The sequence below is a fragment of the Oncorhynchus mykiss genome, chromosome 10 (genome assembly GCF_057628025.1).
Source record: "Oncorhynchus mykiss isolate SJ-2025 chromosome 10, ASM5762802v1, whole genome shotgun sequence".
Taxonomy (NCBI): domain Eukaryota; kingdom Metazoa; phylum Chordata; class Actinopteri; order Salmoniformes; family Salmonidae; genus Oncorhynchus; species Oncorhynchus mykiss.
Genome location: NC_143031.1, coordinates 4,700,170 through 4,725,885, shown reverse-complemented (window position 1 = coordinate 4,725,885; position 25,716 = coordinate 4,700,170). Strand labels below are relative to the sequence as shown.

Here is a 25,716-nt window from a genome sequence, read left to right as displayed (position 1 = left end):
ATATTCCTCTCAGGATTCAGGGAGCAGAAACAGATCCCAGATCTGTGCCTAAGGGCAACTTTTATCCAGAGCCCCATTTGTCTCTGTCTAGCTATTAAACTGTCATCTGTCCCATGTGGGAGTAGTAGCAGTAGTACCTGCAGCATGATGACAGAAAGTCACACAGCCTGTCCATGAAGCACAAGGAGAGGAGAGGAGAGTGGGGTAGGGAAGAGGAGAGGAGAGGAGAGGAGAGGTGAGGAGAGGAGAGGAGAGGAGAGGAGAGGAGAGGAGAGGAGAGGAGAGGAGAGGAGAGGAGAGGAGAGGAGAGGAGAGGAGAGGAGAGGAGAAACGGAGAGGAGAAACAGAGAGGAGGGTGGGGTAGGAAAGAGGAGAGAGGAGGAAAGGACAGGAGAGGAGAGGAGGGGAGAGAAGGGTGGGGTGGGAGAGAGAAGGAGAGGATGAGAAGAGAGGAGAGGAGGGTGAGGGGAGAGGAGAGAAGGGTGGGGTAGGAGAGAGAAGGAGAGGATGAGAAGAGAGGAGAGGAGGATGAGGGGAGAGGAGAGAAGGGTGGGGTAGGAGAGAGAAGGAGAGGATGAGAAGAGAGGAGAGGAGGGTGAGGGGAGAGTTCATCACCAATGTATCTATGCATTCTAATGAAGCCTCTCTGGGAAAAAAATATGCAAATTAATTTGTCATCAGAAGAAACAAATTGAGGACAGCAGCGGTGCATACAGGAGGGGCTGGAAGAAGGGGTGTCGGAGTGTGTGTGTGTTTATGTGTACGTGCATGTGTGTGTGTTCGGGTGGTGGGGGGGGGGGGGGGGGTATGGGGAAAAGGGAAATAGGGAAAGGGGGGAGAGAGGCACCACAGAGGAAACAAGGGGAGAGGTATGGGGGTACAGCCGGGGAAAAGAAGGAAAGGGTTGGGAGGTATAAACGAGAGACAGTAGAAGGGGATGTGGGGGGAGGAGAGACAGGAGCACTGAGCTATAAATGAAGGGGGCATTGTTTTTCAGATAACGGGTACCTCGCCTTCTCGCCTCAGTACCCCGAAACCCCCTGTACCCCAAAGAACCCCCATAAACCCCTCTTCGTTTAATGTTTCTCCTCTTGTAAATTCAAATCAGAAAGCGCCACTTAAAAATGTGGATAACAAAGGATGAAATATTCACATTTTACTCTATTTTACATGAGTCTTTAAATTTTTTTTTTTTTACAGTTCCCTCCTTTAGAATAGTAATACAGCACTTATTCACATTATGAATAAGCATATTATCTTATATTATCATCAAATGTATTCAATTGATTAGATTTCATTATTATTATTATTATTATTATTAAATACAAAGCCCTCATCACACCAGTCAGGTCAGTGGTACTCTGGGCTATATTACCGGCTAGCTAGCAAAACATATAATTTTTCAGAATCTCTAGGCCTTCACAGTGTCTGTGTGTCGCAGCTACTTGAATCTGCTGTTCTTTCTCGATTTGAATCACATTGTACCAAGTAGAGACAATAAGGTGTAATACATTTATCTGATCAGTGGGAGGCGGTACAACAACGGCTTGTTTCCTCGTTCGAAAGGGGGAAGGTAAAGTTTGCTACACAAACCGGCGTCAAGCCCCCAACCGGAAACAGGAAGTTTCGACCACGATACAGGGATGCGAATGGAAAGCCACACACCACCGGCAAGAGTTGATGAATTATCGTGATTACCATCGTCTCTAAATTGAATCAAGTATGCTCTTTAGCGAGGTAGGTAAAAAATAATAGCCAGGTTTGAGGTCCAGCAGCGCATTCTCGAACTACTCGGTAGCTAGCTGCGGTTAGCTTGCATTGCTAATAAGCTAGCTAATCACCACCACCTTAGATTAGCAAGCTAGCTAACGTTGGTATTTTTTATATATTTTTTGTGTTACGAGTTTCATACGGTATCACAGTAGCAATTGGATCCATGTATAATCATATGAACTGTATTTTGACATTATTATTAACAATTGTGGACGTACCTAACGTTAAGCCGTTAGCGTGCGATCCAAACGTAATGCCAACGTTTTGTTACGTTAACTCTGCCAATGTGCTGTTCCCCCCCCGTAGCCCTTCATGCGGAGGAGGTGAGCCTGGTTGGCCACAGGGATATGGTAATGTATAGTAACTAGCGCTGGACACAGACAGCGCTGGACACAACAACAACAAGGAACAGCAGATTTGCCTGTGATGAGTTGCGAAGGCACTGGTTTGGGGGCCCCGGGCCCACTTGCAGGGTATTGGGAAAAAGTCAGTCGAACTCATTTGTCTTCCTCTCCTCTACCCTTGCTGTCACTTGTGCAAAGCTATTTTGGGTTTAAGGATTTATGTTGGGTATAATCTCCTTATTGTATCCAAATCAAAATCCAACAAAAAAATATACTCAATGAAAATCGGAAATCTTTGCTTTTAAAGGCGAAACGTTTGTGTGGATGTTTTTTTGAGGCTTACATCAATTGAAATGCCGTCTGGTACATTGCACATAATGCATGTCCCTGTGAACTCCGACTCAAATCAATTAACTTCATTATGATTGGACTGGACTCTGTAATATTCGGCTCTGATACTTTGATACTCGCTCTAACAAACTCAATGATCCTGTGTACTCTGACCTGATACTCCAGTGTACTATATGACATTGACATATTATCTAAATATCTTATAATCAATGACAGTGTATTCGATACACTTAAACAGGGGTGGGAAACTCCAGTCCTCCAGGGCCTGATTGGGGGTGTTACGCTCTTTCTCCATCCCTAGCAAACACAGCTGGTTAATCACATTGTATTCTAAACTGAAGATCATGATTAGGTGATTATTGGAGTCAGGTGTGTTAGCAAGGGGATGGGGGGCAAAACCGTGACACCTATCAGGCCCTCGAGGACTGGAATTACCCACTTCTGCACTAAAGCACTGAATTATATTTAGAAAGATATCCAATGATATTCCATGTTTACTCAATGATACTGTGCGATACTCAACTGTTCTCAATTATGCTGTACGATGCCCTGTGATGTTTTACGGTGTGTTGTCTCCTAGGCAACAAAGCTGCCCTCCCTCCTGCTGATATCGATCAAGTTATTAACATGTTCTTTGTTGTCATAATGATTGGTCCCTCCTGCAGATCCAGGAGCGCTCAGCCTCGTTGGAGACCTGTCCGTGGTGTGCTGCTAAAGGGCAGACTCGGGCTCTGCGTTCCTATAGGATCAGCATCCAGGAGGTCATCACCCTCTGCACTGACCCACAGGTAGGCTAACGCGAACACAATCAGCACGACATCAACAAAAACAGTGGGATATTTCACAAAGCAGGGCCAATGAGTGATGATCAAAGACTAAAACGTGTGTTTTAATAGTTTGTCTGAAACAAGATTCCCGTTTTTAGTAGTTTCCTGTAAAAACATTGTTTCAGTGTCTGGGTTGGCTTTGTTGTCTGGCGTAGTGGCAGTATTACGAGGGTCTTAAGGCATGGGTGAATTCTGTTACTGTTGGTAGTAAATACAGTCAGACACTTTGCTAAAGTGTCCTTTCACTCTCCTCCTGCTAAAGTGTCCTTTCACTGTCCTCCGGCTAAAGTGTCCTTTCACTGTCCTCCGGCTAAAGTGTCCTTTCACTGTCCTCCTGCTAAAGTGTCCTTTCACTGTCCTCCTGCTAACGTGTCCTTTCACTGTCCTCCGGGCTAAAGTGTCCTTTCACTGTCCTCCTGCTAAAGTGTCCTTTCACTGTCCTCCTGCTAACGTGTCCTTTCACTGTCCTCCTGCTAACGTGTCCTTTCACTGTCCTCCGGGCTAAAGTGTCCTTTCACTGTCCTCCTGCTAAAGTGTCCTTTCACTGTCCTCCTGCTAACGTGTCCTTTCACTGTCCTCCTGCTAACGTGTCCTTTCACTGTCCTCCGGCTAAAGTGTCCTTTCACTGTGCTACGTTATAGAGTGGATGTTGTCCTTGGCCTCACCTTGAAAAGAAAGAATGAATACAAGTTTCTAGGCTGACGTTTCCCAGATAGTTTCCCGGTTATAATAATTTATTTGTTCTTGCCAGGCCTTAAATAACAATTTTGTTCTTAATTGACTAGCCTGTTTTTAAATAAACCTACCCATCTAAATAACCTCTGGCCTCCGCCCACAGTGCCTGTTTCCCCTGGTCTCCCAGCCTTTGGAAGATGTCCTGGCCAGCCTCGTACCCCCTCTACCCCAAACACAGACGGGGAGGAAGAGGAAGAGTCCCAGTGGGTTGGAAAACGGAGACTCTGTATCTTCCCCCAAAAGCGCACGATCGGAGGAGGCCGTGTCACAGAATGAGAGTCGCCCAGTCGTCAGGATCACCAGCTCCAAACTCAATGAGGAAGACTGCTTTCATAAGACGAAGCACACAACACCAGTACAGAAGGAGAGAATCGGCCTATCAGAACCCACAGACATGGAGCTGGTGGATAAAACCCTCAACTATCCACTTCCTGAGAGGGGAGGGGCCAATGGATACCACAAGGATTCTGATTGGCCGATACCAGAGGAAATGGACCAAAAAGTCCTAGATGAGGGAGAAGATGGTGTCTTTCTCACAGCGAAGGGTACACCTACTTTAGACAAGGGGTTGCCTCTCCCAGAGAAGACTGTACCTACGTCACAACTTGCACTGTCTTTTGTAGACGCTGAGCCTGTACCAAAGGAGGTTATCTGTCCCTTAGACGAGGCTGTTTCTGCCCCAGAGAAGATTTTACCTCCCGTACACTTGGCTGTTTCTGCCCCAGAGAAGAATGTGGCTGCTCCAGTTTTGGCTCCACGGGTAACTGTCCCTAATTTACAGGACACCGTCCGTCTCCTAGAGGCTCTGATTGACCCAGGGGAGGCTGTCTCTCTGCTAGAGGAGGCTCAACCTGTCCCAGGGGAGGCTGTCTCTCTGCTAGAGGAGGCCCCACCTGTCCCAGGGGAGGCTGTCTCTCTGCTAGAGGAGGCTCTGATTGCCCCAGGGGAGGCTGTCTCTCTGCTAGAGGAGGCCCTACCTGTCCCAGGGGAGGCTGTCTCTCTGCTAGAGGAGGCTCTGATTGCCCCAGGGGAGGCTGTCTCTCTGCTAGAGGAGGCTCTACCTGTCCCAGGGGAGGCTGTTTCTCTGCTAGAGGAGGCTCTGATTGCCCCAGGGGAGGCTGTCTCTCTGCTAGAGGAGGTTCTGATTGCCCCAGGGGAGGCTGTCTCTCTGCTAGAGGAGGCTCTACCTGTCCCAGGGGAGTCTGTCTCTGCCATGGAGAAAGATGCGGGGGGAAATGAGCCTGTTCCTACCGTGGAGGCTGTCCTGGTCTTGCAGGAGGCTCTAACTGTCTTAGAAGAGGCTCCACCTGGCATGAAGGAGGGGCTAAGTGTTTTACAGAAAGAGGAGGAGGAAGAATTGGTTCTAATCGCCTTGGAGAAGGAGGAAGAAGTTGCTGCACTTGTGGCCTTGGAGGCTGTGTCTATACCTGCCATGATTGAGGTTATCCCGGCTTTAGAGAAAGATGAGGAGGATCTGCCTGTCTTTGACGAGGAAGAGAAGATACAGGATGAAGAGCGCCCCCCGCAGGGGGTCTGTAGACCCTGCAGTGTGGACCTCAGTCAGAGCAAAGTGCACGATGGTGTGGAAGATGACGGTCCTATCAGAGCTGGAAGAAGAGCTCACAACGCCCAACAACTAAGCGACGAGGACGAGGAACAGGAAGTAAGCGTCAAAGAGGAAGTGGAAGTCCTGACACCGCCGTCGAAAAAGAAAAGGGGCCGGCCAAGAAAGATGATTAAATACACGCAGGAAGTGTTGCCCGACTTCGACCCGGGACTGATCTCGACGGGGGAGTTGGTCCCAGTTCCCGGACCTCACCTGTTCTGGAAGAATGAGCACGGTCTGGGTTGGCTGGACACCTTGCTGGTGGCGCTGGTCCACTGTCGCACCCTGAGGGACAGACGACCCATCAAGAGGCCCGCTGTGGGTCAACCGGTCTGGGATCTGTGTGAGAGGTACGACCGAGCCTGTAGTCTCAGCACAGCCTACCAACACGCTGGCGCAGGTGGGTGGACATGTTTATTTGTATTGATGTACCACATTGGCAGCTAAGAGCTGAATATCTATTTGAGACAGAATGTATTCGTACACTCTCTTGCTCTTATCCAATACAGCTGCCCGTCAACAGGATCTCTTGTGTATTCTTCTCTCTTTGCCATTGGGCAGCATTTTCCACTTTCCAGAGAAGTCCTAAACAAGTGGTTTTTTTTTTTGTTGGTCCTACATGAATGTTTTTACACCTGATGTGAGTCCTTCTCCCCCCGTCTCTCACCTCTCTCCAGATGGTGTCGTCCGAGTGCCCTCCGCCGTGGCACAGAGGGTCCAGACCGAGATGCAGGCCATCAGGATGGCCATCTTTAAACTGCTGGAGCCTCTGCTTAAATGTAAACTGGGTAAGAATCTGCGTGCATACGTTTTTAAGAAATGGTTGGTGTCCCATTTACGCCAGAGGTCTGTATATAATGACAAGATGCTCGTCTCCTTCACTCCTCTGTCCTGTGCACCTTCTCATTTACACCAGAGGTTTGTATATAATGACAAGATGCTCGTCTCCTTCACTCCTCTGTGCTGTGCACCTTCTCATTTACACCAGAGGTTTGTATATAATGACAAGATGCTCGTCTCCTTCACTCCTCTGTCCTGTGCACCTTCTCATTTACACCAGAGATCTGTATATAATGACAAGATGCTCGTCTCCTTCACTCCTCTGTCCTGAGCACCTTCCCATTTACACCAGAGGTCTGTATATAATGACAAGATGCTCGTCTCCTTCACTCCTCTGTCCTGAGCACCTTCTCATTTACACCAGAGGTCTGTATGCTCTCGAGCGGCTAGATGTTCTTGGTTGTTGCTTATTTATAAAACCCTCTTAGGCCTCACTCCCCCCTATCTCAGATATCTACTGCAGCCCTCATCCTCCACATACAACACCCGTTCTGCCAGTCACATTCTGTTAAATGTCCCCAAAGCACACACATCCCTGGGTCGCTCCTCTTTTCAGTTCGCGGCAGGAAGCGACTGGAACGAGCTGCAACAAACACTCAAACTGGACAGTTTTATCTCCATCTCTTCATTCAAAAGACTCAATCATGGACACTCTTACTGACAGTTGTGGCTGCTTTGTGTGATGTATTGTTGTCTCTACCTTCTTGACCTTTGTGCTGTTGACTTTGTCCAATAATGTTTGTACCATGTTTTGTGCTGCTACCATGTTGTTATGTTGTCATGTGTTGCTACCATGTTGTTATGGTGCTACAGCGTTATGTTGCTACCATGTTGTTGTCATGTGTTGCTACCATGTTGTTGTCATGTGTTGTTGTCATGTGTTGCTACCGTGCTGTGTTATGTGTTGCTACCGTGTTGTTGTCATGTGTTGCTACCATGTTGTTATGGTGCTACAGTGTTATGTTGCTACCAAGTTGTTGTCATGTGTTGCTACCGTGCTGTGTTGTCATGTGTTGCTACCGTGTTGTTGCATGTGTTTCTACCATGCTGTGTTGTCATGTGTTGCTACCATGTTGTTATGGTACTACAGTGTTATGTTGCTACCATGTTGTTGTCATGTGTTGCTACCGTGTTGTGTTGCTGCCATGTTGCTACCGTGTTGTTGTCATGTTGTGCTGCTACCATGTTGTCATGTGCTGCTACCATGTTATGTTGCTACCATGTTGTCATGTGTTGCTACCATGTTGTCATGTGTTGCTACCATGCTGTGTTGTCATGTGTTGCTACTGTGTTGTTGTCATGTGTTGCTACTGTGTTGTTGTCATGTGTTGCTACCGTGTTGTTGTCATGTGTTGCTACCATGTTATGTTGCTACCATATTATGTTGCTACCATGTTGTCATGTGTTGCTACCATGCTGTGTTGTCATGTGTTGCTACCGTGTTGTTGTCATGTGTTGCTACCGTGTTGTTGTCATGTGTTGCTACCATGCTGTGTTGTCATGTGTTGCTACCGTGTTGTTGTCATGTGTTGCTACCATGTTGTCATGTGTTGTATTGAGTAGAGGTGTGAAGATCAGGGGTTTGTGTAGCACATGTGCAGAGCCTATAGAAAACGGGAGCAGGCGACCTGGAGAGGAGGAGGGCCCTGTGGTATCACCATACTACTTGGTGTCATGATACTTGGCCTGATATCGTTTGCAAGATGTTGGTATCGTGATACTTGGCCAGATATCGTTAGTAAAATGTTGGTATCGTGATACTTGGCCTGATATCGTTAGTAAAATGTTGGTATTGTGATACTTGGCCTGATATCGTTAGTAAAATGTTGGTATTGTGATACTTGGCCTGATATCGTTAATAAAATGTTGGAATGGTGATACTTGGCCTGATATCGTTAGTAAAATGTTGGTACGTCTCAACCCTGTCTTACCTTCATGACTAACACACACAGTCCCTAACATTACCATCGATTCCAGATGGACCTGATTTGACCTCACCCTGACCTCACCCTGACCCCTGCTGTGTTGTCTGCTCTCCTGCAGGTCAGAATGAGAGGCTGGTTTTCGTCCTGCCGCTCCTCCTCGGAGCTGACTCCTGGGCCGAACGTCTCTTCCAGCATGAGTATGACTGGCAGTTTCAGTGTAACTCATCAACTTGCCAGCACGCCACCAAAACCAAGTAAGAGTCGTCTTTAACTTGTTGGGGACAGTTTTCTGGACCGAGATTAAACCTATATACTGTACTCTATATCATCTACTGCATCCTTATGTAATACATGTATCACTATCCACTTTAAACTATGCCACTTTGTTTACATACTCATCTCATATGTATATACTGTACTCAATACCATCTACTGCATCTTGCCTATGCCGCTCTGTACCATCACTCATTCATATATCCTTATGTACATATTCTTTATCCCCTTACACTGTGTACAAGACAGTAGTTTTGGAATTGTTAGTTAGATTACTTGTTGGTTATTACTGCATTGTCGGAACTAGAAGCACAAGCATTTCGCTACACTCACATTAACATCTGCTAACCATGTGTATGTGACAAATCCGATTTGATTTGACCTAGTCTTGGACTGAAGAAGCACTTTCAATGGAGAATAAATAAAATGTTATTGGTCACAGTCACATGGTTAGCAGATGTTAATGTGAGTGTAGCGAAATGCTTGTGCTTCTAGTTCCGACAATGCAGTAATAACCAACAAGTAATCTAACAATTTCACAACGACTACCTCATACACAAATCTAAAGGGGTGAATGAGAATATGTACATGTAAATATATGGATGAGAGATGAACGGCATAGGCAAGATGCAGTAGATGGTATAAAATACAGTATATACATATGATATGACTATGTAAACATTATTGAAGTGACTAGTGATACATTTATTAAAGTGGCCAATGATTTGAGTGTGTTGGCAGCAGCCTCTCTGTGTTAGTGACGGCTGTTTACCAGTCTGATGGCCTTGAGAGAGAAGCTGTTAAGCAGTCTGATGGCCTTGAGAGAGAAGCTGTTTAACAGTCTGATGGCCTCGAGATAGAAGCTGTTTAACAGTCTGATGGCCTCGAGATAGAAGCTGTTTAACAGTCTGATGGCCTCGAGATAGAAGCTGTTTAACAGTCTGATGGCCTCGAGAGAGAAGCTGTTTAACAGTCTGATGGCCTCGAGAGAGAAGCTGTTTAACAGTCTGATGGCCTCGAGATAGAAGCTGTTTAACAGTCTCTCGGTCCCTGCTTTGATGCACCTGTACTGACCTCGCCTTCTGGATGATAGCGGGGTGAACAGGCAGTGGCTCGGGGTGGTTGTTGTCCTTGATGATTGTTATGGCCTTCCTGTGACATTCATTTCTCGATCAGTGATTTAGTGATCAATATCCCCATTAGTCGTCATCCTAGAAGATCTGTTTTTGACGACTTCTTCATTTTTCATGGTAGTCCCGCTGCGATACCGTCGACTCCCTCCCGCGCTGCGATACCGTCGACTCCCTCCCGCGCTGCGATACCGTCGACTCCCTCCCGCTGCGATACCGTCGACTCCCTCCCGCTGCGATACCGTCGACTCCCTCCCGCGCTGCGATACCGTCGACTCCCTCCCGCGCTGCGATACCGTCGACTCCCTCCCGCGCTGCGATACCGTCGACTCCCTCCCGCGCTGCGATACCGTCGACTCCCTCCCTCCCGCTGCGATACCGTCGACTCCCTCCCTCCCGCTGCGATACCGTCGACTCCCTCCCGCTGCGATACCGTCGACTCCCTCCCGCTGCGATACCGTCGACTCCCTCCCGCTGCGATACCGTCGACTCCCTCCCGCTGCGATACCGTCGACTCCCTCCCGCTGCGATACCGTCGACTCCCTCCCGCTGCGATACCGTCGACTCCCTCCCGCGCTGCGATACCGTCGACTCCCTCCCGCGCTGCGATACTGTCGACTCCCTCCCGCTGCGATACCGTCGACTCCCTCCCGCTGCGATACCGTCGACTCCCTCCCGCTGCGATACCGTCGACTCCCTCCCGCGCTGCGATACCGTCGACTCCCTCCCGCGCTGCGATACCGTCGACTCCCTCCCGCGCTGCGATACCGTCGACTCCCTCCCGCTGCGATACCGTCGACTCCCTCCCGCGCTGCGATACCGTCGACTCCCTCCCGCGCTGCGATACCGTCGACTCCCTCCCGCGCTGCGATACCGTCGACTCCCTCCCTCCCGCTGCGATACCGTCGACTCCCTCCCGCTGCGATACCGTCGACTCCCTCCCGCTGCGATACCGTCGACTCCCTCCCGCTGCGATACCGTCGACTCCCTCCCGCGCTGCGATACCGTCGACTCCCTCCCGCTGCGATACCGTCGACTCCCTCCCGCTGCGATACCGTCGACTCCCTCCCTCCCGCTGCGATACCGTCGACTCCCTCCCGCTGCGATACCGTCGACTCCCTCCCTCCCGCTGCGATACCGTCGACTCCCTCCCGCTGCGATACTGTCGACTCCCTCCCGCTGCGATACCGTCGACTCCCTCCCGCGCTGCGATACTGTCGACTCCCTCCCGCTGCGATACCGTCGACTCCCTCCCGCTGCGATACCGTCGACTCCCTCCCGCGCTGCGATACTGTCGACTCCCTCCCGCGCTGCGATACTGTCGACTCTGTCACATGAACCTAATGGCCAATCGGAGAGCAGATATATCTGCCTCTTCTCCTACTTTCAGCGGACAGATCACCTGGCCTGTAACAGCATCCTACACAGGCACAACACGCTGCTGAGATGGGCTGCAATAAAGAGAGGGGAAGGGAGGGGGAGAGGGGGGGAGTGAATATATCAACATGATAATCGTACTGCTGGAGGAGAGCCCAGTCTTTTACTCTTGAGAATGTCTTCTTTTAAAGAGGAACGATAGAAATCGATTTAGAAAGCGAGTCGTGAATGAAAACAAGCATCTAATTTCCTTCCTCTAGTTTTTTTGTGTCGTATTGTGGCTCTGAGTGTCGTATTGTGGCTCTGAGAAACCACTACCAATGTTCCAATTACAGACAGCAGTTATTGGGCGACATTTTCTCAGTGCAAAGAGCCAAAAATAAAATATGGCTGACACATTATGTGAAGTTATTGTTGTGATTATGACTCTTCTAGAAACTAGGTCCAGTAAAATGTTTAGGGGGTCGCTAAAATGTTTTGCTCGCAAGGTCTGGGGGGGTTGGGGGCTGCTGTATGTGGGTACGCAGACCAGCGAAACACCGCGACCCCTCGTGAATATGGGGAGCTGTGTCTCTCTGTTGAACTGGTCTTTTGAATGGCAACGACAAGGAGGTAAATGTTGACAGAAACGGGAGTGTACAAGGCAATGTCAGAGACACTGACCGACTCAACGGGACCAGAGGAGGGGTGTTAGTGGTGCTGTCAGCTGTTTGTTCACCCTGCAACCACCCGACTATATAGTGAAAATCTGAGGGCCCCCAACCCACTAATATAGAAAATACACTGTAGGCTACAGTCAGACGACAGACCACATTTTTTTAGCCTGCCAAAATATCAGAAATGAAATAGCCTACCGAAATATCAGAAATGAAATAGCCTACCAAAATATCAGAAATGAAATAGCCTACCAAAATATCAGAAACGAAATAGCCTACCGAAATATCAGAAACGAAATAGCCTACCAAAATATCAGAAACGAAATAGCCTACCAAAATATCAGAAACGAAATAGCCTACCGAAATATCAGAAACGAAATAGCCTACCGAAATATCAGAAATTAAATAGGCTATTTCGTTTCTGATATTTCGGTAGGCTATTTTGTTTCTGATATTACGAGAGCTTGGGACTGTACCGTTCTATCTGCGTTTTTGTGAAAATGTATTTATTGACCTGGCCTCCTCCTGTTCAATGGTTTCTACCTGTACAGGGCATTCAGAAAGTATTCACACCCCTTGACTTTTTCCACATTTTGCGTTAAAGCCTTATTAAATAAATATCCTAATCAATCTACACACAATACCCTATCATGACAAAGCAAAAACATGTTTTGAGCCATTTTTGCAAATGTATAAAGTATCTCCATTACATCAGTATTCAGACCCTTTACTCAGTACTTTGTTGAAGCACCTTTGGCAGGGATTACAGCCTCGAGTCTTCTTGGGTTTGACACTACAAGCGTGGCACACCTGTATTTGGGGAGTTTCTCCCCCATTCTTCTCTGTAGATCCTCTCAAGCTTTGTCAGGTTGGATGGGGAGCGTCGCTGCACAGCTATTTTCAGGTCTCTCCAGAGATGTTTGATCGGGTTCAAGTCCGGGCTCTGGCTGGGCCACTCAAGGACATTCAGAGACTTGTCCCAAAGCCACTCCTGCGTTGTCTTGGCTGTGTGCTTAGGGTTCTTGTCCTGTTGGAAGGTGAACCGTCACCCTGGTCTGAGGTCCTGAGCACACGGGAGCAGGTTTTCATCGAGGATCTCTCTGTATTTTGCTCCATTCATCTTTCCCTCGATCCTGACTAGTCTCCCAGTCCTTGCCGCTGAAAAACATCCCCACAGCATGATGCTGCCATCACCATGCTTCACTGTAGGGATGATGTCAGGTTTCTTCCAGGCCAAAGAGTTCAATCTTGGTTTCATCAGACCAGAGAATCTTGTTTCTCATGGTCTGAGAGTCCTTTAGGGGCCTTTTGGCAAACTCCAAGCGGGCAGTCATGTGCCTTTTACTGAGGAGTGGCTTCCGTCTGGTCACTCTACCATAAAGACCTGATTGATGGAGTGCTGCAGAGATGGTCCTTCTGGAAGGTTCTCCCATCTCCACAGAGGAACGTTAGAGCTCTGTCAGAGTGACCATCGGGTTCTTGGTCATCTCCCTGACCAAGGCCCTTCTCCCCTGATTGCTCAGTTTGGCCGGGCGGCCAGCTCTAGGAAGAGTCTTGGTGGTTCCAAACTTTTTTCATTTCAGAATGGAGGCCACTGTGTTCTTGGGAACCTTTAATGCTGCAGAAATGTTTTGGTACCCTTCCCCAAATCTCTACTGACAATTTTTTCGACCTCATGGCTTGGTTTTTGCTTTGATATGAACTGTCAACTGTGGGACCTTTATATAGACAGGTGTGTACCTTTTCTAAATCATGTACAATTAGTTGAATTTACCACAAGTGGACTCTAATCAAGTTGTAGAAACATCTCAAGGATGATCAATGGAAACAGGATGCACCTGAGCTCAATTTCGAGTCTCATAGTCTGAATATTTATGTAAATGAGTAAGAAAATATATTTATTTATTTTTTTATACATTTGCAAAACAAACATTTAAATACATGTAGATTGATGAGGGAAAACATGTATTTAATAAATTGTAGAATAAGGCTGTAATGTAACAAAATGTGGGAAAAGGTCAAGGGGTCTGAATACTTTTCAAATGCACTGTACTCTAAATACCTCTAAATAAATTAAATTTAGTTAAGTTCAAAAGAATACAAGATAATAAAAAAACACCGTTTTAAATACAATTTGGAAATTTAAAGACAATTTCACATTTTCAAAAAGATGATTGAGTCAACTGTCTAGTTGGATACATGCAGCTTCTATTCTGTTATTACATGTTGCCCTAGACGACTAAATCAACCTTTGCTCAGCAGAATGTCATTAATCGATAGAATGAATGATTCAATCTAGTTTTCTCTGTCATTTCTGCTTCTTTCGCAGAGCAAAGACATTTAGGCACCGGGGAGAAAATGCAATTAACCCTCCCCCAAAAAACGGGAAAGATGTTCAGTTTGACTGGTTGTAAGGAAATAGAAACCTGTAAAAATGACCCAACATGTTTCTGATAAGATTTCAGTTCGTCTTGGTTGCATATTTTATGTTGCTGTTATGATGCTGATGAAGACAGTATTTCAACCACAGCTAGGGACCGTCTGTAGAGGTGCTGTCTTTATCAGCATCATGACAGCTGATAGTATTTCAACCACAGTTAGGGACCGTCTGCTGTCATGATGCTGATAAAGACAGCACCTCTACAGACGGTCCCTAACTGTGGTTGAAATACTATCAGCTGTCATGATGCTGATAAAGACAGCACCTCTACAGACGGTATCTAAATGCCATTCACAATCTCTCAAGATGCTGAAAGAAAGAAATCATATTTCTTCTGTTCCTGAGTCAAAATGTAGTCTACATTTGGTGTATCATTTTACTGTAGTAATTAATTGTGCAGGAGTTAATATTAACCACGTCAACAAATCTTTTCCCAAACACGGAATGTAGCCGTAGCGTAGCCGTAAAGTAGCCGTAGGGTAGCCGTAGGGTAGCCGTAGCGTAGCCGTAGCGTAGCCGGGCACTGCTATCATCCTCTTTAACCACGTCAATAAATATTTTCCCAACGTTACTTTTCCTCCCTTCTCTTTATATTCAACTCTCCATTTTGCAGCTTGTCTCTAACAGAATTAAACGCTGACATGGTCTTTTTTCCCACCATGGATCAACGGTAACTTTCTCTGCCCGTTCCTGAAAGCTTTGGGCGATTTGGCGTGTCGACTATTTGGTGCAGTTAGGCCCTAAAGCTTAGATTTACGCAGATAGTGAATTGTTTTCTCTTTCTTTATCATTTATTCAACCCGTCGGCTCTTCATCCACACAGCATTTAATCACCCTAAACCCTCCCACCCCGCAGATATAACCGCAGTTTGAGTCAACACACACACACACACACACACACACACAGGGAGTCAACCCACACATCACTGGTGTGTGTCATTGTTCAAACTATGAAATGTGTTTTTCTTTTCAGATGTAACAAGACCCTCACCACTTTCACCAAGGTGGTTTCTGATTGGCACCCTCTCAATGCTGGCAACCAATCACGTTGCAGCAAGTGTAATAAGATGAAGCAAGCCAGGATGTTGGTGCTGGAGAGGTGAGGGCTCGACCTTTAACCTTTTCATACCTGGTGTGGATCTCAACCAGGGATTGAGGGTCAATTTCCGTTTTCAATCCAGGAAGTAAATTAGATTAAAATGTATATTTCCACACTTGAAAAGTCCTCATAGAAAAACAATGTGGAACTTTAAATTCAGTGGAGGAGAATTACATTGTCTCTGTTCTCTCTCTGTCTATTATCTCTGTTCTCTCTCTGTCTATTATCTCTGTCTATTGTCTCTGGTCAGTGGAGGAGAATTACATTGTCTCTGTTCTCTCTCTGTCTATTGTCTCGGGTCAGTGGAGGAGAATTACATTGACCCCCCCAAAACCCTGACCATAACAGTCCAGTGGATTCTTCTCAGGAACTTCCCAGGAAGTCTATTTTCTCTGTTCTCTCTCTCTCTATTCTCTCTGTCTCTCTTCTCTCTCCTTGTCTATTGTCTCTCTTCTCTCTCTGTGTTTATTGTCTCTCTTCTCTCTCCGTGTCTATTGTCTCCTCCGTGTCTATTGTCTCTCTTCTCTCTCTGTGCCTATTGTCTCTCTTCTCTCTCCGTGTCTATTGTCTCTCTTCTCTCTCTGTGTCTATTGTCTCTCTTCTCTCTCCGTGTCTATTGTCTCTCCTCTCTCTCCGTGTCTATTGTCTCCTCTCTCTCTGTGCCTATTGTCTCTCTTCTCTCTCTGTGTCTATTGTCTCTCCTCTCTCTCCGTGTCTATTGTCTCTTCTCTCTCTGTGTCTATTGTCTCTCTTCTCTCTCTGTGTCTATTGTCTCTCTTCTCTCTCCTTGTCTATTGTCTCCTCTCTCCGTGTCTATTGTCTCTGGTCTCTCTCCGTGTCTATTGTCTCTCTTCTCTCTCCTTGTCTATTGTCTCTCTTCTCTCTCCGTGTCTATTGTCTCCTCCGTGTCTATTGTCTCTCTTCTCTCTCTGTGCCTATTGTCTCTCTCCTCTCTCCTTGTCTATTGTCTCCTCTCTCCTTGTCTATTGTCTCCTCTCTCCTTGTCTATTGTCTCCTCTCTCCTTGTCTATTGTCTCCTCTCTCCTTGTCTATTGTCTCCTCTCTCCGTGTCTATTGTCTCTCTTCTCTCTCCGTGTCTATTGTCTCTGGTCTCTCTCCGTGTCTATTGTCTCTCTTCTCTCTCCGTGTCTATTGTCTCTCTTCTCTCTCCGTGTCTATTGTCTCTCCTCTCTCTCCGTGTCTTGTCTCCTCTCTCTCCGTGTCTATTGTCTCTGGTCTCTCTCCGTGTCTATTGTCTCCTCTCTCCGTGTCTATTGTCTCTCCTCTCTCTCCGTGTCTATTGTCTCTGGTCTCTCTCCGTGTCTATTGTCTCTCCTCTCTCTCCGTGTCTATTGTCTCTCCTCTCTCTCCGTGTCTATTGTCTCCCTTCTCTCTCCGTGTCTATTGTCTCCTCTCTCCGTGTCTATTGTCTCCTCTCTCCGTGTCTATTGTCTCTCTTCTCTCTCCGTGTCTATTGTCTCCTCTCTCCGTGTCTATTGTCTCCTCTCTCCGTGTCTATTGTCTCCTCTCTCCGTGTCTATTGTCTGTCTCCTCTCTCCGTGTCTATTGTCTCTCTCCTCTCTCCGTGTCTATTGTCTCTCTCCTCTCTCCGTGTCTATTGTCTCCTCTCTCCGTGTCTATTGTCTCCTCTCTCCGTGTCTATTGTCTCCTCTCTCCGTGTCTATTGTCTCCTCTCTCCGTGTCTATTGTCTCCTCTCTCCGTGTCTATTGTCTCTCCTCTCTCCGTGTCTATTGTCTCTCCTCTCTCTGTGTCTATTGTCTCCTCTCCTCTCTCCGTGTCTATTGTCTCCTCTCTGTGTCTATTGTCTCTCTTCTCTCTCCGTGTCTATTGTCTCTCTTCTCTCTCAGTGTCTATTGTCTCCTCTCTCTGTGTCTATTGTCTCCTCTCTCTGTGTCTATTGTCTCCTCTCTCTGTGTCTATTGTCTCTCTTCTCTGTGTCTATTGTCTCCTCTCTCCGTGTCTATTGTCTCTCCTCTCTCTCCGTGTCTATTGTCTCCTCTCTCTCTGTGCCTATTGTCTCTCTTCTCTCTCTGTGTCTATTGTCTCTCCTCTCTCTCCGTGTCTATTGTCTCTTCTCTCTCTGTGTCTATTGTCTCTCTTCTCTCTCTGTGTCTATTGTCTCTCTTCTCTCTCCTTGTCTATTGTCTCCTCTCTCCGTGTCTATTGTCTCTCTTCTCTCTCCTTGTCTATTGTCTCTCTTCTCTCTCCGTGTCTATTGTCTCCTCCGTGTCTATTGTCTCTCTTCTCTCTCTGTGCCTATTGTCTCTCTCCTCTCTCCTTGTCTATTGTCTCCTCTCTCCTTGTCTATTGTCTCCTCTCTCCTTGTCTATTGTCTCCTCTCTCCTTGTCTATTGTCTCCTCTCTCCTTGTCTATTGTCTCCTCTCTCCGTGTCTATTGTCTCTCTTCTCTCTCCGTGTCTATTGTCTCTGGTCTCTCTCCGTGTCTATTGTCTCTCTTCTCTCTCCGTGTCTATTGTCTCTCTTCTCTCTCCGTGTCTATTGTCTCTCCTCTCTCTCCGTGTCTTGTCTCCTCTCTCTCCGTGTCTATTGTCTCTGGTCTCTCTCCGTGTCTATTGTCTCCTCTCTCCGTGTCTATTGTCTCTCCTCTCTCTCCGTGTCTATTGTCTCTGGTCTCTCTCCGTGTCTATTGTCTCTCCTCTCTCTCCGTGTCTATTGTCTCTCCTCTCTCTCCGTGTCTATTGTCTCCCTTCTCTCTCCGTGTCTATTGTCTCCTCTCTCCGTGTCTATTGTCTCTCTTCTCTCTCCGTGTCTATTGTCTCCTCTCTCCGTGTCTATTGTCTCCTCTCTCCGTGTCTATTGTCTCCTCTCTCCGTGTCTATTGTCTCCTCTCTCCGTGTCTATTGTCTGTCTCCTCTCTCCGTGTCTATTGTCTCTCTCCTCTCTCCGTGTCTATTGTCTCTCTCCTCTCTCCGTGTCTATTGTCTCCTCTCTCCGTGTCTATTGTCTCCTCTCTCCGTGTCTATTGTCTCCTCTCTCCGTGTCTATTGTCTCCTCTCTCCGTGTCTATTGTCTCCTCTCTCCGTGTCTATTGTCTCTCCTCTCTCCGTGTCTATTGTCTCTCCTCTCTCTGTGTCTATTGTCTCCTCTCCTCTCTCCGTGTCTATTGTCTCCTCTCTGTGTCTATTGTCTCTCTTCTCTCTCCGTGTCTATTGTCTCTCTTCTCTCTCAGTGTCTATTGTCTCCTCTCTCTGTGTCTATTGTCTCCTCTCTCTGTGTCTATTGTCTCCTCTCTCTGTGTCTATTGTCTCTCTTCTCTGTGTCTATTGTCTCCTCTCTCTGTGTCTATTGTCTCTCTTCTCTCTGTGTCTATTGTCTCCTCTCTCCGTGTCTATTGTCTCTCCTCTCTCCGTGTCTATTGTCTCTCCTCTCTCTGTGTCTATTGTCTCCTCTCCTCTCTCCGTGTCTATTGTCTCCTCTCTGTGTCTATTGTCTCTCTTCTCTCTCCGTGTCTATTGTCTCTCTTCTCTCTCAGTGTCTATTGTCTCCTCTCTCTGTGTCTATTGTCTCCTCTCTCTGTGTCTATTGTCTCCTCTCTCTGTGTCTATTGTCTCTCTTCTCTGTGTCTATTGTCTCCTCTCTCCGTGTCTATTGTCTCTCCTCTCTCTCCGTGTCTATTGTCTCCTCTCTCTCTGTGCCTATTGTCTCTCTTCTCTCTCTGTGTCTATTGTCTCTCCTCTCTCTCCGTGTCTATTGTCTCTTCTCTCTCTGTGTCTATTGTCTCTCTTCTCTCTCTGTGTCTATTGTCTCTCTTCTCTCTCCTTGTCTATTGTCTCTGGTCTCTCTCCGTGTCTATTGTCTCTCTTCTCTCTCCTTGTCTATTGTCTCTCTTCTCTCTCCGTGTCTATTGTCTCCTCCGTGTCTATTGTCTCTCTTCTCTCTCTGTGCCTATTGTCTCTCTCCTCTCTCCTTGTCTATTGTCTCCTCTCTCCTTGTCTATTGTCTCCTCTCTCCTTGTCTATTGTCTCCTCTCTCCTTGTCTATTGTCTCCTCTCTCCTTGTCTATTGTCTCCTCTCTCCGTGTCTATTGTCTCTCTTCTCTCTCCGTGTCTATTGTCTCTGGTCTCTCTCCGTGTCTATTGTCTCTCTTCTCTCTCCGTGTCTATTGTCTCTCTTCTCTCTCCGTGTCTATTGTCTCTCCTCTCTCTCCGTGTCTTGTCTCCTCTCTCTCCGTGTCTATTGTCTCTGGTCTCTCTCCGTGTCTATTGTCTCCTCTCTCCGTGTCTATTGTCTCTCCTCTCTCTCCGTGTCTATTGTCTCTGGTCTCTCTCCGTGTCTATTGTCTCTCCTCTCTCTCCGTGTCTATTGTCTCTCCTCTCTCTCCGTGTCTATTGTCTCCCTTCTCTCTCCGTGTCTATTGTCTCCTCTCTCCGTGTCTATTGTCTCTCTTCTCTCTCCGTGTCTATTGTCTCCTCTCTCCGTGTCTATTGTCTCCTCTCTCCGTGTCTATTGTCTCCTCTCTCCGTGTCTATTGTCTCCTCTCTCCGTGTCTATTGTCTGTCTCCTCTCTCCGTGTCTATTGTCTCTCTCCTCTCTCCGTGTCTATTGTCTCTCTCCTCTCTCCGTGTCTATTGTCTCCTCTCTCCGTGTCTATTGTCTCCTCTCTCCGTGTCTATTGTCTCCTCTCTCCGTGTCTATTGTCTCCTCTCTCCGTGTCTATTGTCTCCTCTCTCCGTGTCTATTGTCTCTCCTCTCTCCGTGTCTATTGTCTCTCCTCTCTCTGTGTCTATTGTCTCCTCTCCTCTCTCCGTGTCTATTGTCTCCTCTCTGTGTCTATTGTCTCTCTTCTCTCTCCGTGTCTATTGTCTCTCTTCTCTCTCAGTGTCTATTGTCTCCTCTCTCTGTGTCTATTGTCTCCTCTCTCTGTGTCTATTGTCTCCTCTCTCTGTGTCTATTGTCTCTCTTCTCTGTGTCTATTGTCTCCTCTCTCTGTGTCTATTGTCTCTCTTCTCTCTGTGTCTATTGTCTCCTCTCTCTGTGTCTATTGTCTCCTCTCTCTGTGTCTATTGTCTCCTCTCTCTGTGTCTATTGTCTCCTCTCTCTGTCTATTGTCTCTCTTCTCTGTGTCTATTGTCTCCTCTCTCTGTGTCTATTGTCTCCTCTCTGTGTCTATTGTCTCCTCTCTCTGTGTCTATTGTCTCCTCTCTCTGTGTCTATTGTCTCCTCTCTCTGTGTCTATTGTCTCCTCTCTCTGTGTCTATTGTCTCCTCTCTCTGTGTATTGTCTCCTCTCTCCGTGTCTATTGTCTCCTCTCTCTGTGTCTATTGTCTCCTCTCTCTGTGTCTATTGTCTCTCTTCTCTGTGTCTATTGTCTCCTCTCTGTGTCTATTGTCTCTCTTCTCTCTGTGTCTATTGTCTCCTCTCTCTGTGTCTATTGTCTCCTCTCTCTGTGTCTATTGTCTCCTCTCTCTGTGTCTATTGTCTCTCTCCTCTCTCTGTGTCTATTGTCTCTCTCCTCTCTCTGTGTCTATTCTCTCTGGTCTCTCTCTGTTCCTTTACCTATTTATTCAGTTAGTGCACATGGAGGGTAGAAGAGAAGAGTGTTGTCTCTACTTCTGTTTCCCGACATTTCCTGTGTCGTTTCTTCCAGGCTGTCTCCTGTGTTTGTGCTACACTTTGCGGAAGGTCTCCCTGACAACGACCTCAGCGCGTACTCCTTCACCTTCCAGCAGCAGAGATACTCCATCACCACCGTCCTGCAGTACGACCAGCCGCTCAACCACCTGGTCAGCTGGATACGCATCCCTGACGGTCCGTTGGTATTTAATTTATTAAATTTAATGTCTGTTTCAACTCAATTCAGGTACAACTTGTATTTGTCCCCTCGGGCGATTCCTTACTTAGTGTCGTCGTTGTTGTTGTTGTTGTTGTTTACTGGTCACTGAGTGAAATTTATTCATTTTTATTCATACTTCCATTATCAATGGATATAAATAAATCTAGATTTTTAGAAGTGAAAAGTCAGTCTGTCCAATAATGTGTCTCGTTTATAAAGTGCCAATCGGTAGGACTCTTTACGTTGTGTTGGAGGTAACTCTATAAAAGACAACGGATTGCGCACCAGAAATACCTTCAATAATCCATTTATTTATCACAAGGATTCAGCACTTTCCTGCTACTGAAGAATGAGAAGGGAGCATGTTAACCATTCCTCTGTGACTAGTAACTGTGTATAAAACCCATTCCTAACCTTCTCTCTTCCAACAGGATCATGGTTAGAGTTCGACGACCTGAAGCATCCTGACTGTGTCTCGCACACCCAGCTGGCTGTCCCGCCTAGAGAGATCCATGTTGTCTTCTGGGAGTTGGAGACAGACCGACCGGACGACCCACAGACACCCTGCTCTTCTCCTCCCGAAAACCTGACGAGCACTTCCCTGATACAGAAAGAACCTCACCTGGCCAAGATCTCTGTCGTTAATGAATCTCTAGACCTTTCTCAGCCGGTCTCTGCCGACGTTGACATGGACGCCACCATAACGGCTGACTACATAGATAACAATATGGACAATATGGACACCACATTAAGGAGTAACTCTCCCATCATCGTCGGTTCCACCTCCATGCTGGCTGATGTACCGTTCCAGTCCTGGTCTCACGACCTCTCTTCTCACGACCTCTCTTCTCTCCCCCTCCCTCTCAATGACACGGCCGTTGTCGAGGCGCTGACGGTGTCTGACAACGCCGATAATGACGACATGGACACCACGGTAACAGCCGGTGACCCGTCCATCGGTTCTGCCACGCTGCTCGACACCTTCGAAGGCCTCTCCCACGATGACGTCGTCACCCTGACGCTCGTAGAGGTCAAAATGGACTCCGAGAGCAGGCCGTTGGACGACGGCACCCCGGCTCCCAAACAAAATGGAGGAGACGTCTGCTTTCTCTCGGCTCCTAGATCCGAGACCCCACCACTTGCCCATGAAATACCCACTGAATCTGAAACGCCCTCTGAAACAGACGATGAAGACCTCACTGAAAGGCCAACGTCTCCCGATACGGCCAGTGAGTTTCTCCCTGACAGCAGTGACGTTCCGTCTGAGACCGACTCTGAAGGACTCACTCCTAGTCCTCCCAGGATCAGGAGAAGCAGCAATAGACCTAAAATGGCATCCAACGCTCCAGTTGCTTCTGCAGCTAAGGTGGTCACAACAACAACAACGGCACTTTCTGGAAGCTGTGGTGAAATAATCATGCCTTCCGTTGTATCTATGATGTCACCATCATATGTGGATCCCAGCCCCACAGCACCAGAGTTCCCTCCCTCTCCCCTGCCCCACCCCAAAACCCCCAACTCTCCTCAGAGCATGCCTGGTCTCCCTCCCCCGCCCCACCCCAATACCCCCAACTCTCCTCAGAGCATGCCTGGTCTCCCTCCCCCGCCCCACCCCAAAACCCCCAAAACCCCCAACTCTCCTCAGAGCATGCCTGGTCTCCCTCCCCCACCCCACCCCAAAACCCCCAACTCTCCGCAGAGCACGCCTGGTCTCCCTCCGCCACCGCACCCCAACTCCCACTGGTCGTACCTGCTCAGCCGCCACCCCACCGCCACCCCCACTCCCCCCGGCACCCAGTTACAACCCAGTCAGTTGAACCACTCGACACCCAACCGGTTCCAGCAGCTTTCACAGAGCCGACAGACCCCCAAGATGGCTCCCCCCAACCCAGACACCAGGCTGAAGAAGCCTCCTCCTCTCCCCAAAGCCAGACTCAGTAAGGAGGACAACGAGGCCCTGCCGGTGAAGGCTGCCGAGATGTACGGAGGGTTCCAGGCCAGGAGCAGGAACGTAAATACAAACATAAACAATGTCTCTTCCAAGACTTCACCTCCAACCCAGCTCCTCTCTCAAAGAATTGACCCTCAAAATGGCATCTGGAAGACACCAAGTCAGCCTGGCGCCTTCGCCTCGCGAAAACCCCCTATCGACAACACTGCTGCAGCATATCCTATCATGACCTCACTTCCTTCTTCTCCGGGAGTCATGGAGCTCCATAAACACTCTTCCTCCAGGAATCAAGGCCCCGGTGGCCAGGTCTCGAAGGTTCCGGCCGGCCTCAGTGAGACAGAAGCCCTCAGGTACAAGCTGCTGAAGAAGCTGAAAGCCAAGAAGAAGAAACTGGAGAAGCTGAATCAGAAGTTGGGTTTCCAGGCGGCTGCAGTAGGACAGGAAGTGACCCACGGATCAGACTGCGCCGACCTTCGCTCCCCCTCTACTGTTAGCTCCAGTACCTCCGCCTACGACAGCCCCGCCTACGATGAGTTCTTCGCCGACCTTCTGTCGCCCGCGACGACTGCCAGCAATCTATCACCGGACAGCACGGGCTTCCTGGATATGCTCACCACCAATGGGCAAGAAGGGGGAGGGAACTTGGCGTGTGGGGGGAATGCGATTGGTGGAGCCTCACAGGTGATGACCCCTGCGACCTTACAACCGGCCAATCACGGTGTAGTAATGCCACTGCCTGGTCTAGATGGGGCCATCATGACCTCTGGTGAGAACTTCCTTGAGGAGTTCATATCGGGGTCGGCCAATCAGCAGATGGAGACGGAAGCACTCAGTGCTTTCGACCTGTTCTTTTAGGCTTCGTTAACCACAGGTCTAGGATCTGCTATCTGCTTACCAAACCCCTGAGCTTAAACATCGAAAGCTTAGCTCAGATCAGTGGCGACCTCTCGGATGTCTCCCTGGTCAGTATTACAGTATCCTGTTCAACGAAAAATATTCTCATGTCTAATTCGTTGACTAGGTCACTATATAGGAAGTAGAGTTGCCAGTGTAGACGTGGACAGTTGCTAGGAGAAACGACATGCTACTACACCTTTCAGTCGCGTGCGTGCGTGCGTTCTGTTATTTGGTAGCATGTGTCACACAAAGTGGAATCTTAACAGCAAGCCATTTGAAATAAACACTCCCATATCGTTCATGCGTTTACTTGTTTCCAAAAGAATGTTGTGAAGTTGAATAGTGGTTTAACGTTGATACTCATTGAAGCTTTGTCCTAAATGCAACCTTATTCCCTATGTACTATATTTTGACCAGGTCCTATAAGGTCCTCAAGTCAAAAAAAATAAATAATAGACAGATTGAGGCTTTTAAACGAATGTGAAATATAGAGCTTGTTTCAGAGTATTCTGTACGGTTCTGTAAGGTTCTGTAAGGTTCTGTACGGTTCTGTACGGTTCTCTAAGGTTCTGTACGGTTAATAGGCGAGTGATCTGATCCTGCTTCGGAATGTTCTGGAGAAATCATGATACTGTTTTGCTTTAGTTTGCCTTTTTATTTACATTTTGTCTGAATTTATTTAAAATCCTGAACTAGGATATAAAAGCCTGACAACTAAGGATAAAAAGCTGGGTTCGTGTTTTAGTGGTGGTTGGAACTCTGATCTTGTCCATCGATTTGTTTTTGAATGTAATTTTTGTAATACAAAAAGTGACTGTTGTAAAATGTTGTACAGGATTGGATGCTGTATATAATTCTAATAAAATCAAATGTTTTCTTTAAACGGAGGTCTTGTCTGAGCCGGTATCTAATATTTGAGTCTGCTTGATGTATTTTTACACCCCCTGGACAGGATCATTGATGGTCTAAAGGCCTTTTCCCTAATCTTATCTTTTTTTTTTTTGTATGGTAGCAAGTGGAAAAGAATATACTGTGAATTCTAATAGCCAATCAATCAGGATACAAAATGCTCAGTGTCACATGACCATACTGTCAGTCTACAGGAAATCAAGTCTTGGGGGGGATTTGTGAGAATCAACTAGCCTGGTTCCGGTCTGTTGCCATGGCAAGGAGTGGCGTGATGGCACAAACCGACTGTAGCTTTTTGTAGTTGTGGTCTATAATTACAGGGTGATAAAATGTGTTGACTACTAAATATTATAAATGAATTGGTAAGTAGTTCAACTACCACTTTTTCTGATCATAAAATGAAGCTAAGAGTAGCGTAACTTTAAATTACCAGGTCCGGCTGTTCGACGGTGCTAGGACGCCACCTAGTGGAGAACATGCGGAAGAGCATATCCATTTTCCCCATGCTCGGCTTTTCACTGATTCTACGTAAATCATTTTTATCAGTTGGCGGGATCAATGTTTCATTTAATGGTAGGACATATTCTCATAATGTAACAGTCAGTACGAGCTAGACTGATTTATTTAATATCCACTTGACTATCTTGTTTTTTTTTCGCGCAGAATACTCGTCGCCAATTGGAACGTGATGGATGCACGCGTCATTGTAGAAATATGTAAGCAAATGCAACTCCGTGCTAAAGCCGTCACTACAGACCTAGGTTCGA

General features: G+C 47.3%; 1 protein-coding gene across 1 annotated transcript; it reads left to right on the top strand.

Moving 5' to 3' along the window:
* Positions 1–1,608: 1,608 nt before the first annotated feature.
* LOC110534826 (uncharacterized) lies at positions 1,609–24,923 on the top strand. Its single transcript, XM_090188786.1, has 9 exons — positions 1,609–1,737; positions 2,080–2,259; positions 3,134–3,256; positions 4,134–6,036; positions 6,314–6,424; positions 8,520–8,655; positions 15,251–15,376; positions 21,007–21,167; positions 21,624–24,923. The coding sequence occupies exons 2-9, from the start codon at positions 2,200–2,202 to the stop codon at positions 23,996–23,998; spliced, it is 4,995 nt and encodes a 1,664-aa protein (XP_090044912.1). The 5' UTR covers positions 1,609–1,737; positions 2,080–2,199; the 3' UTR covers positions 23,999–24,923.
* The last annotated feature ends 793 nt before the right edge of the window (positions 24,924–25,716 follow it).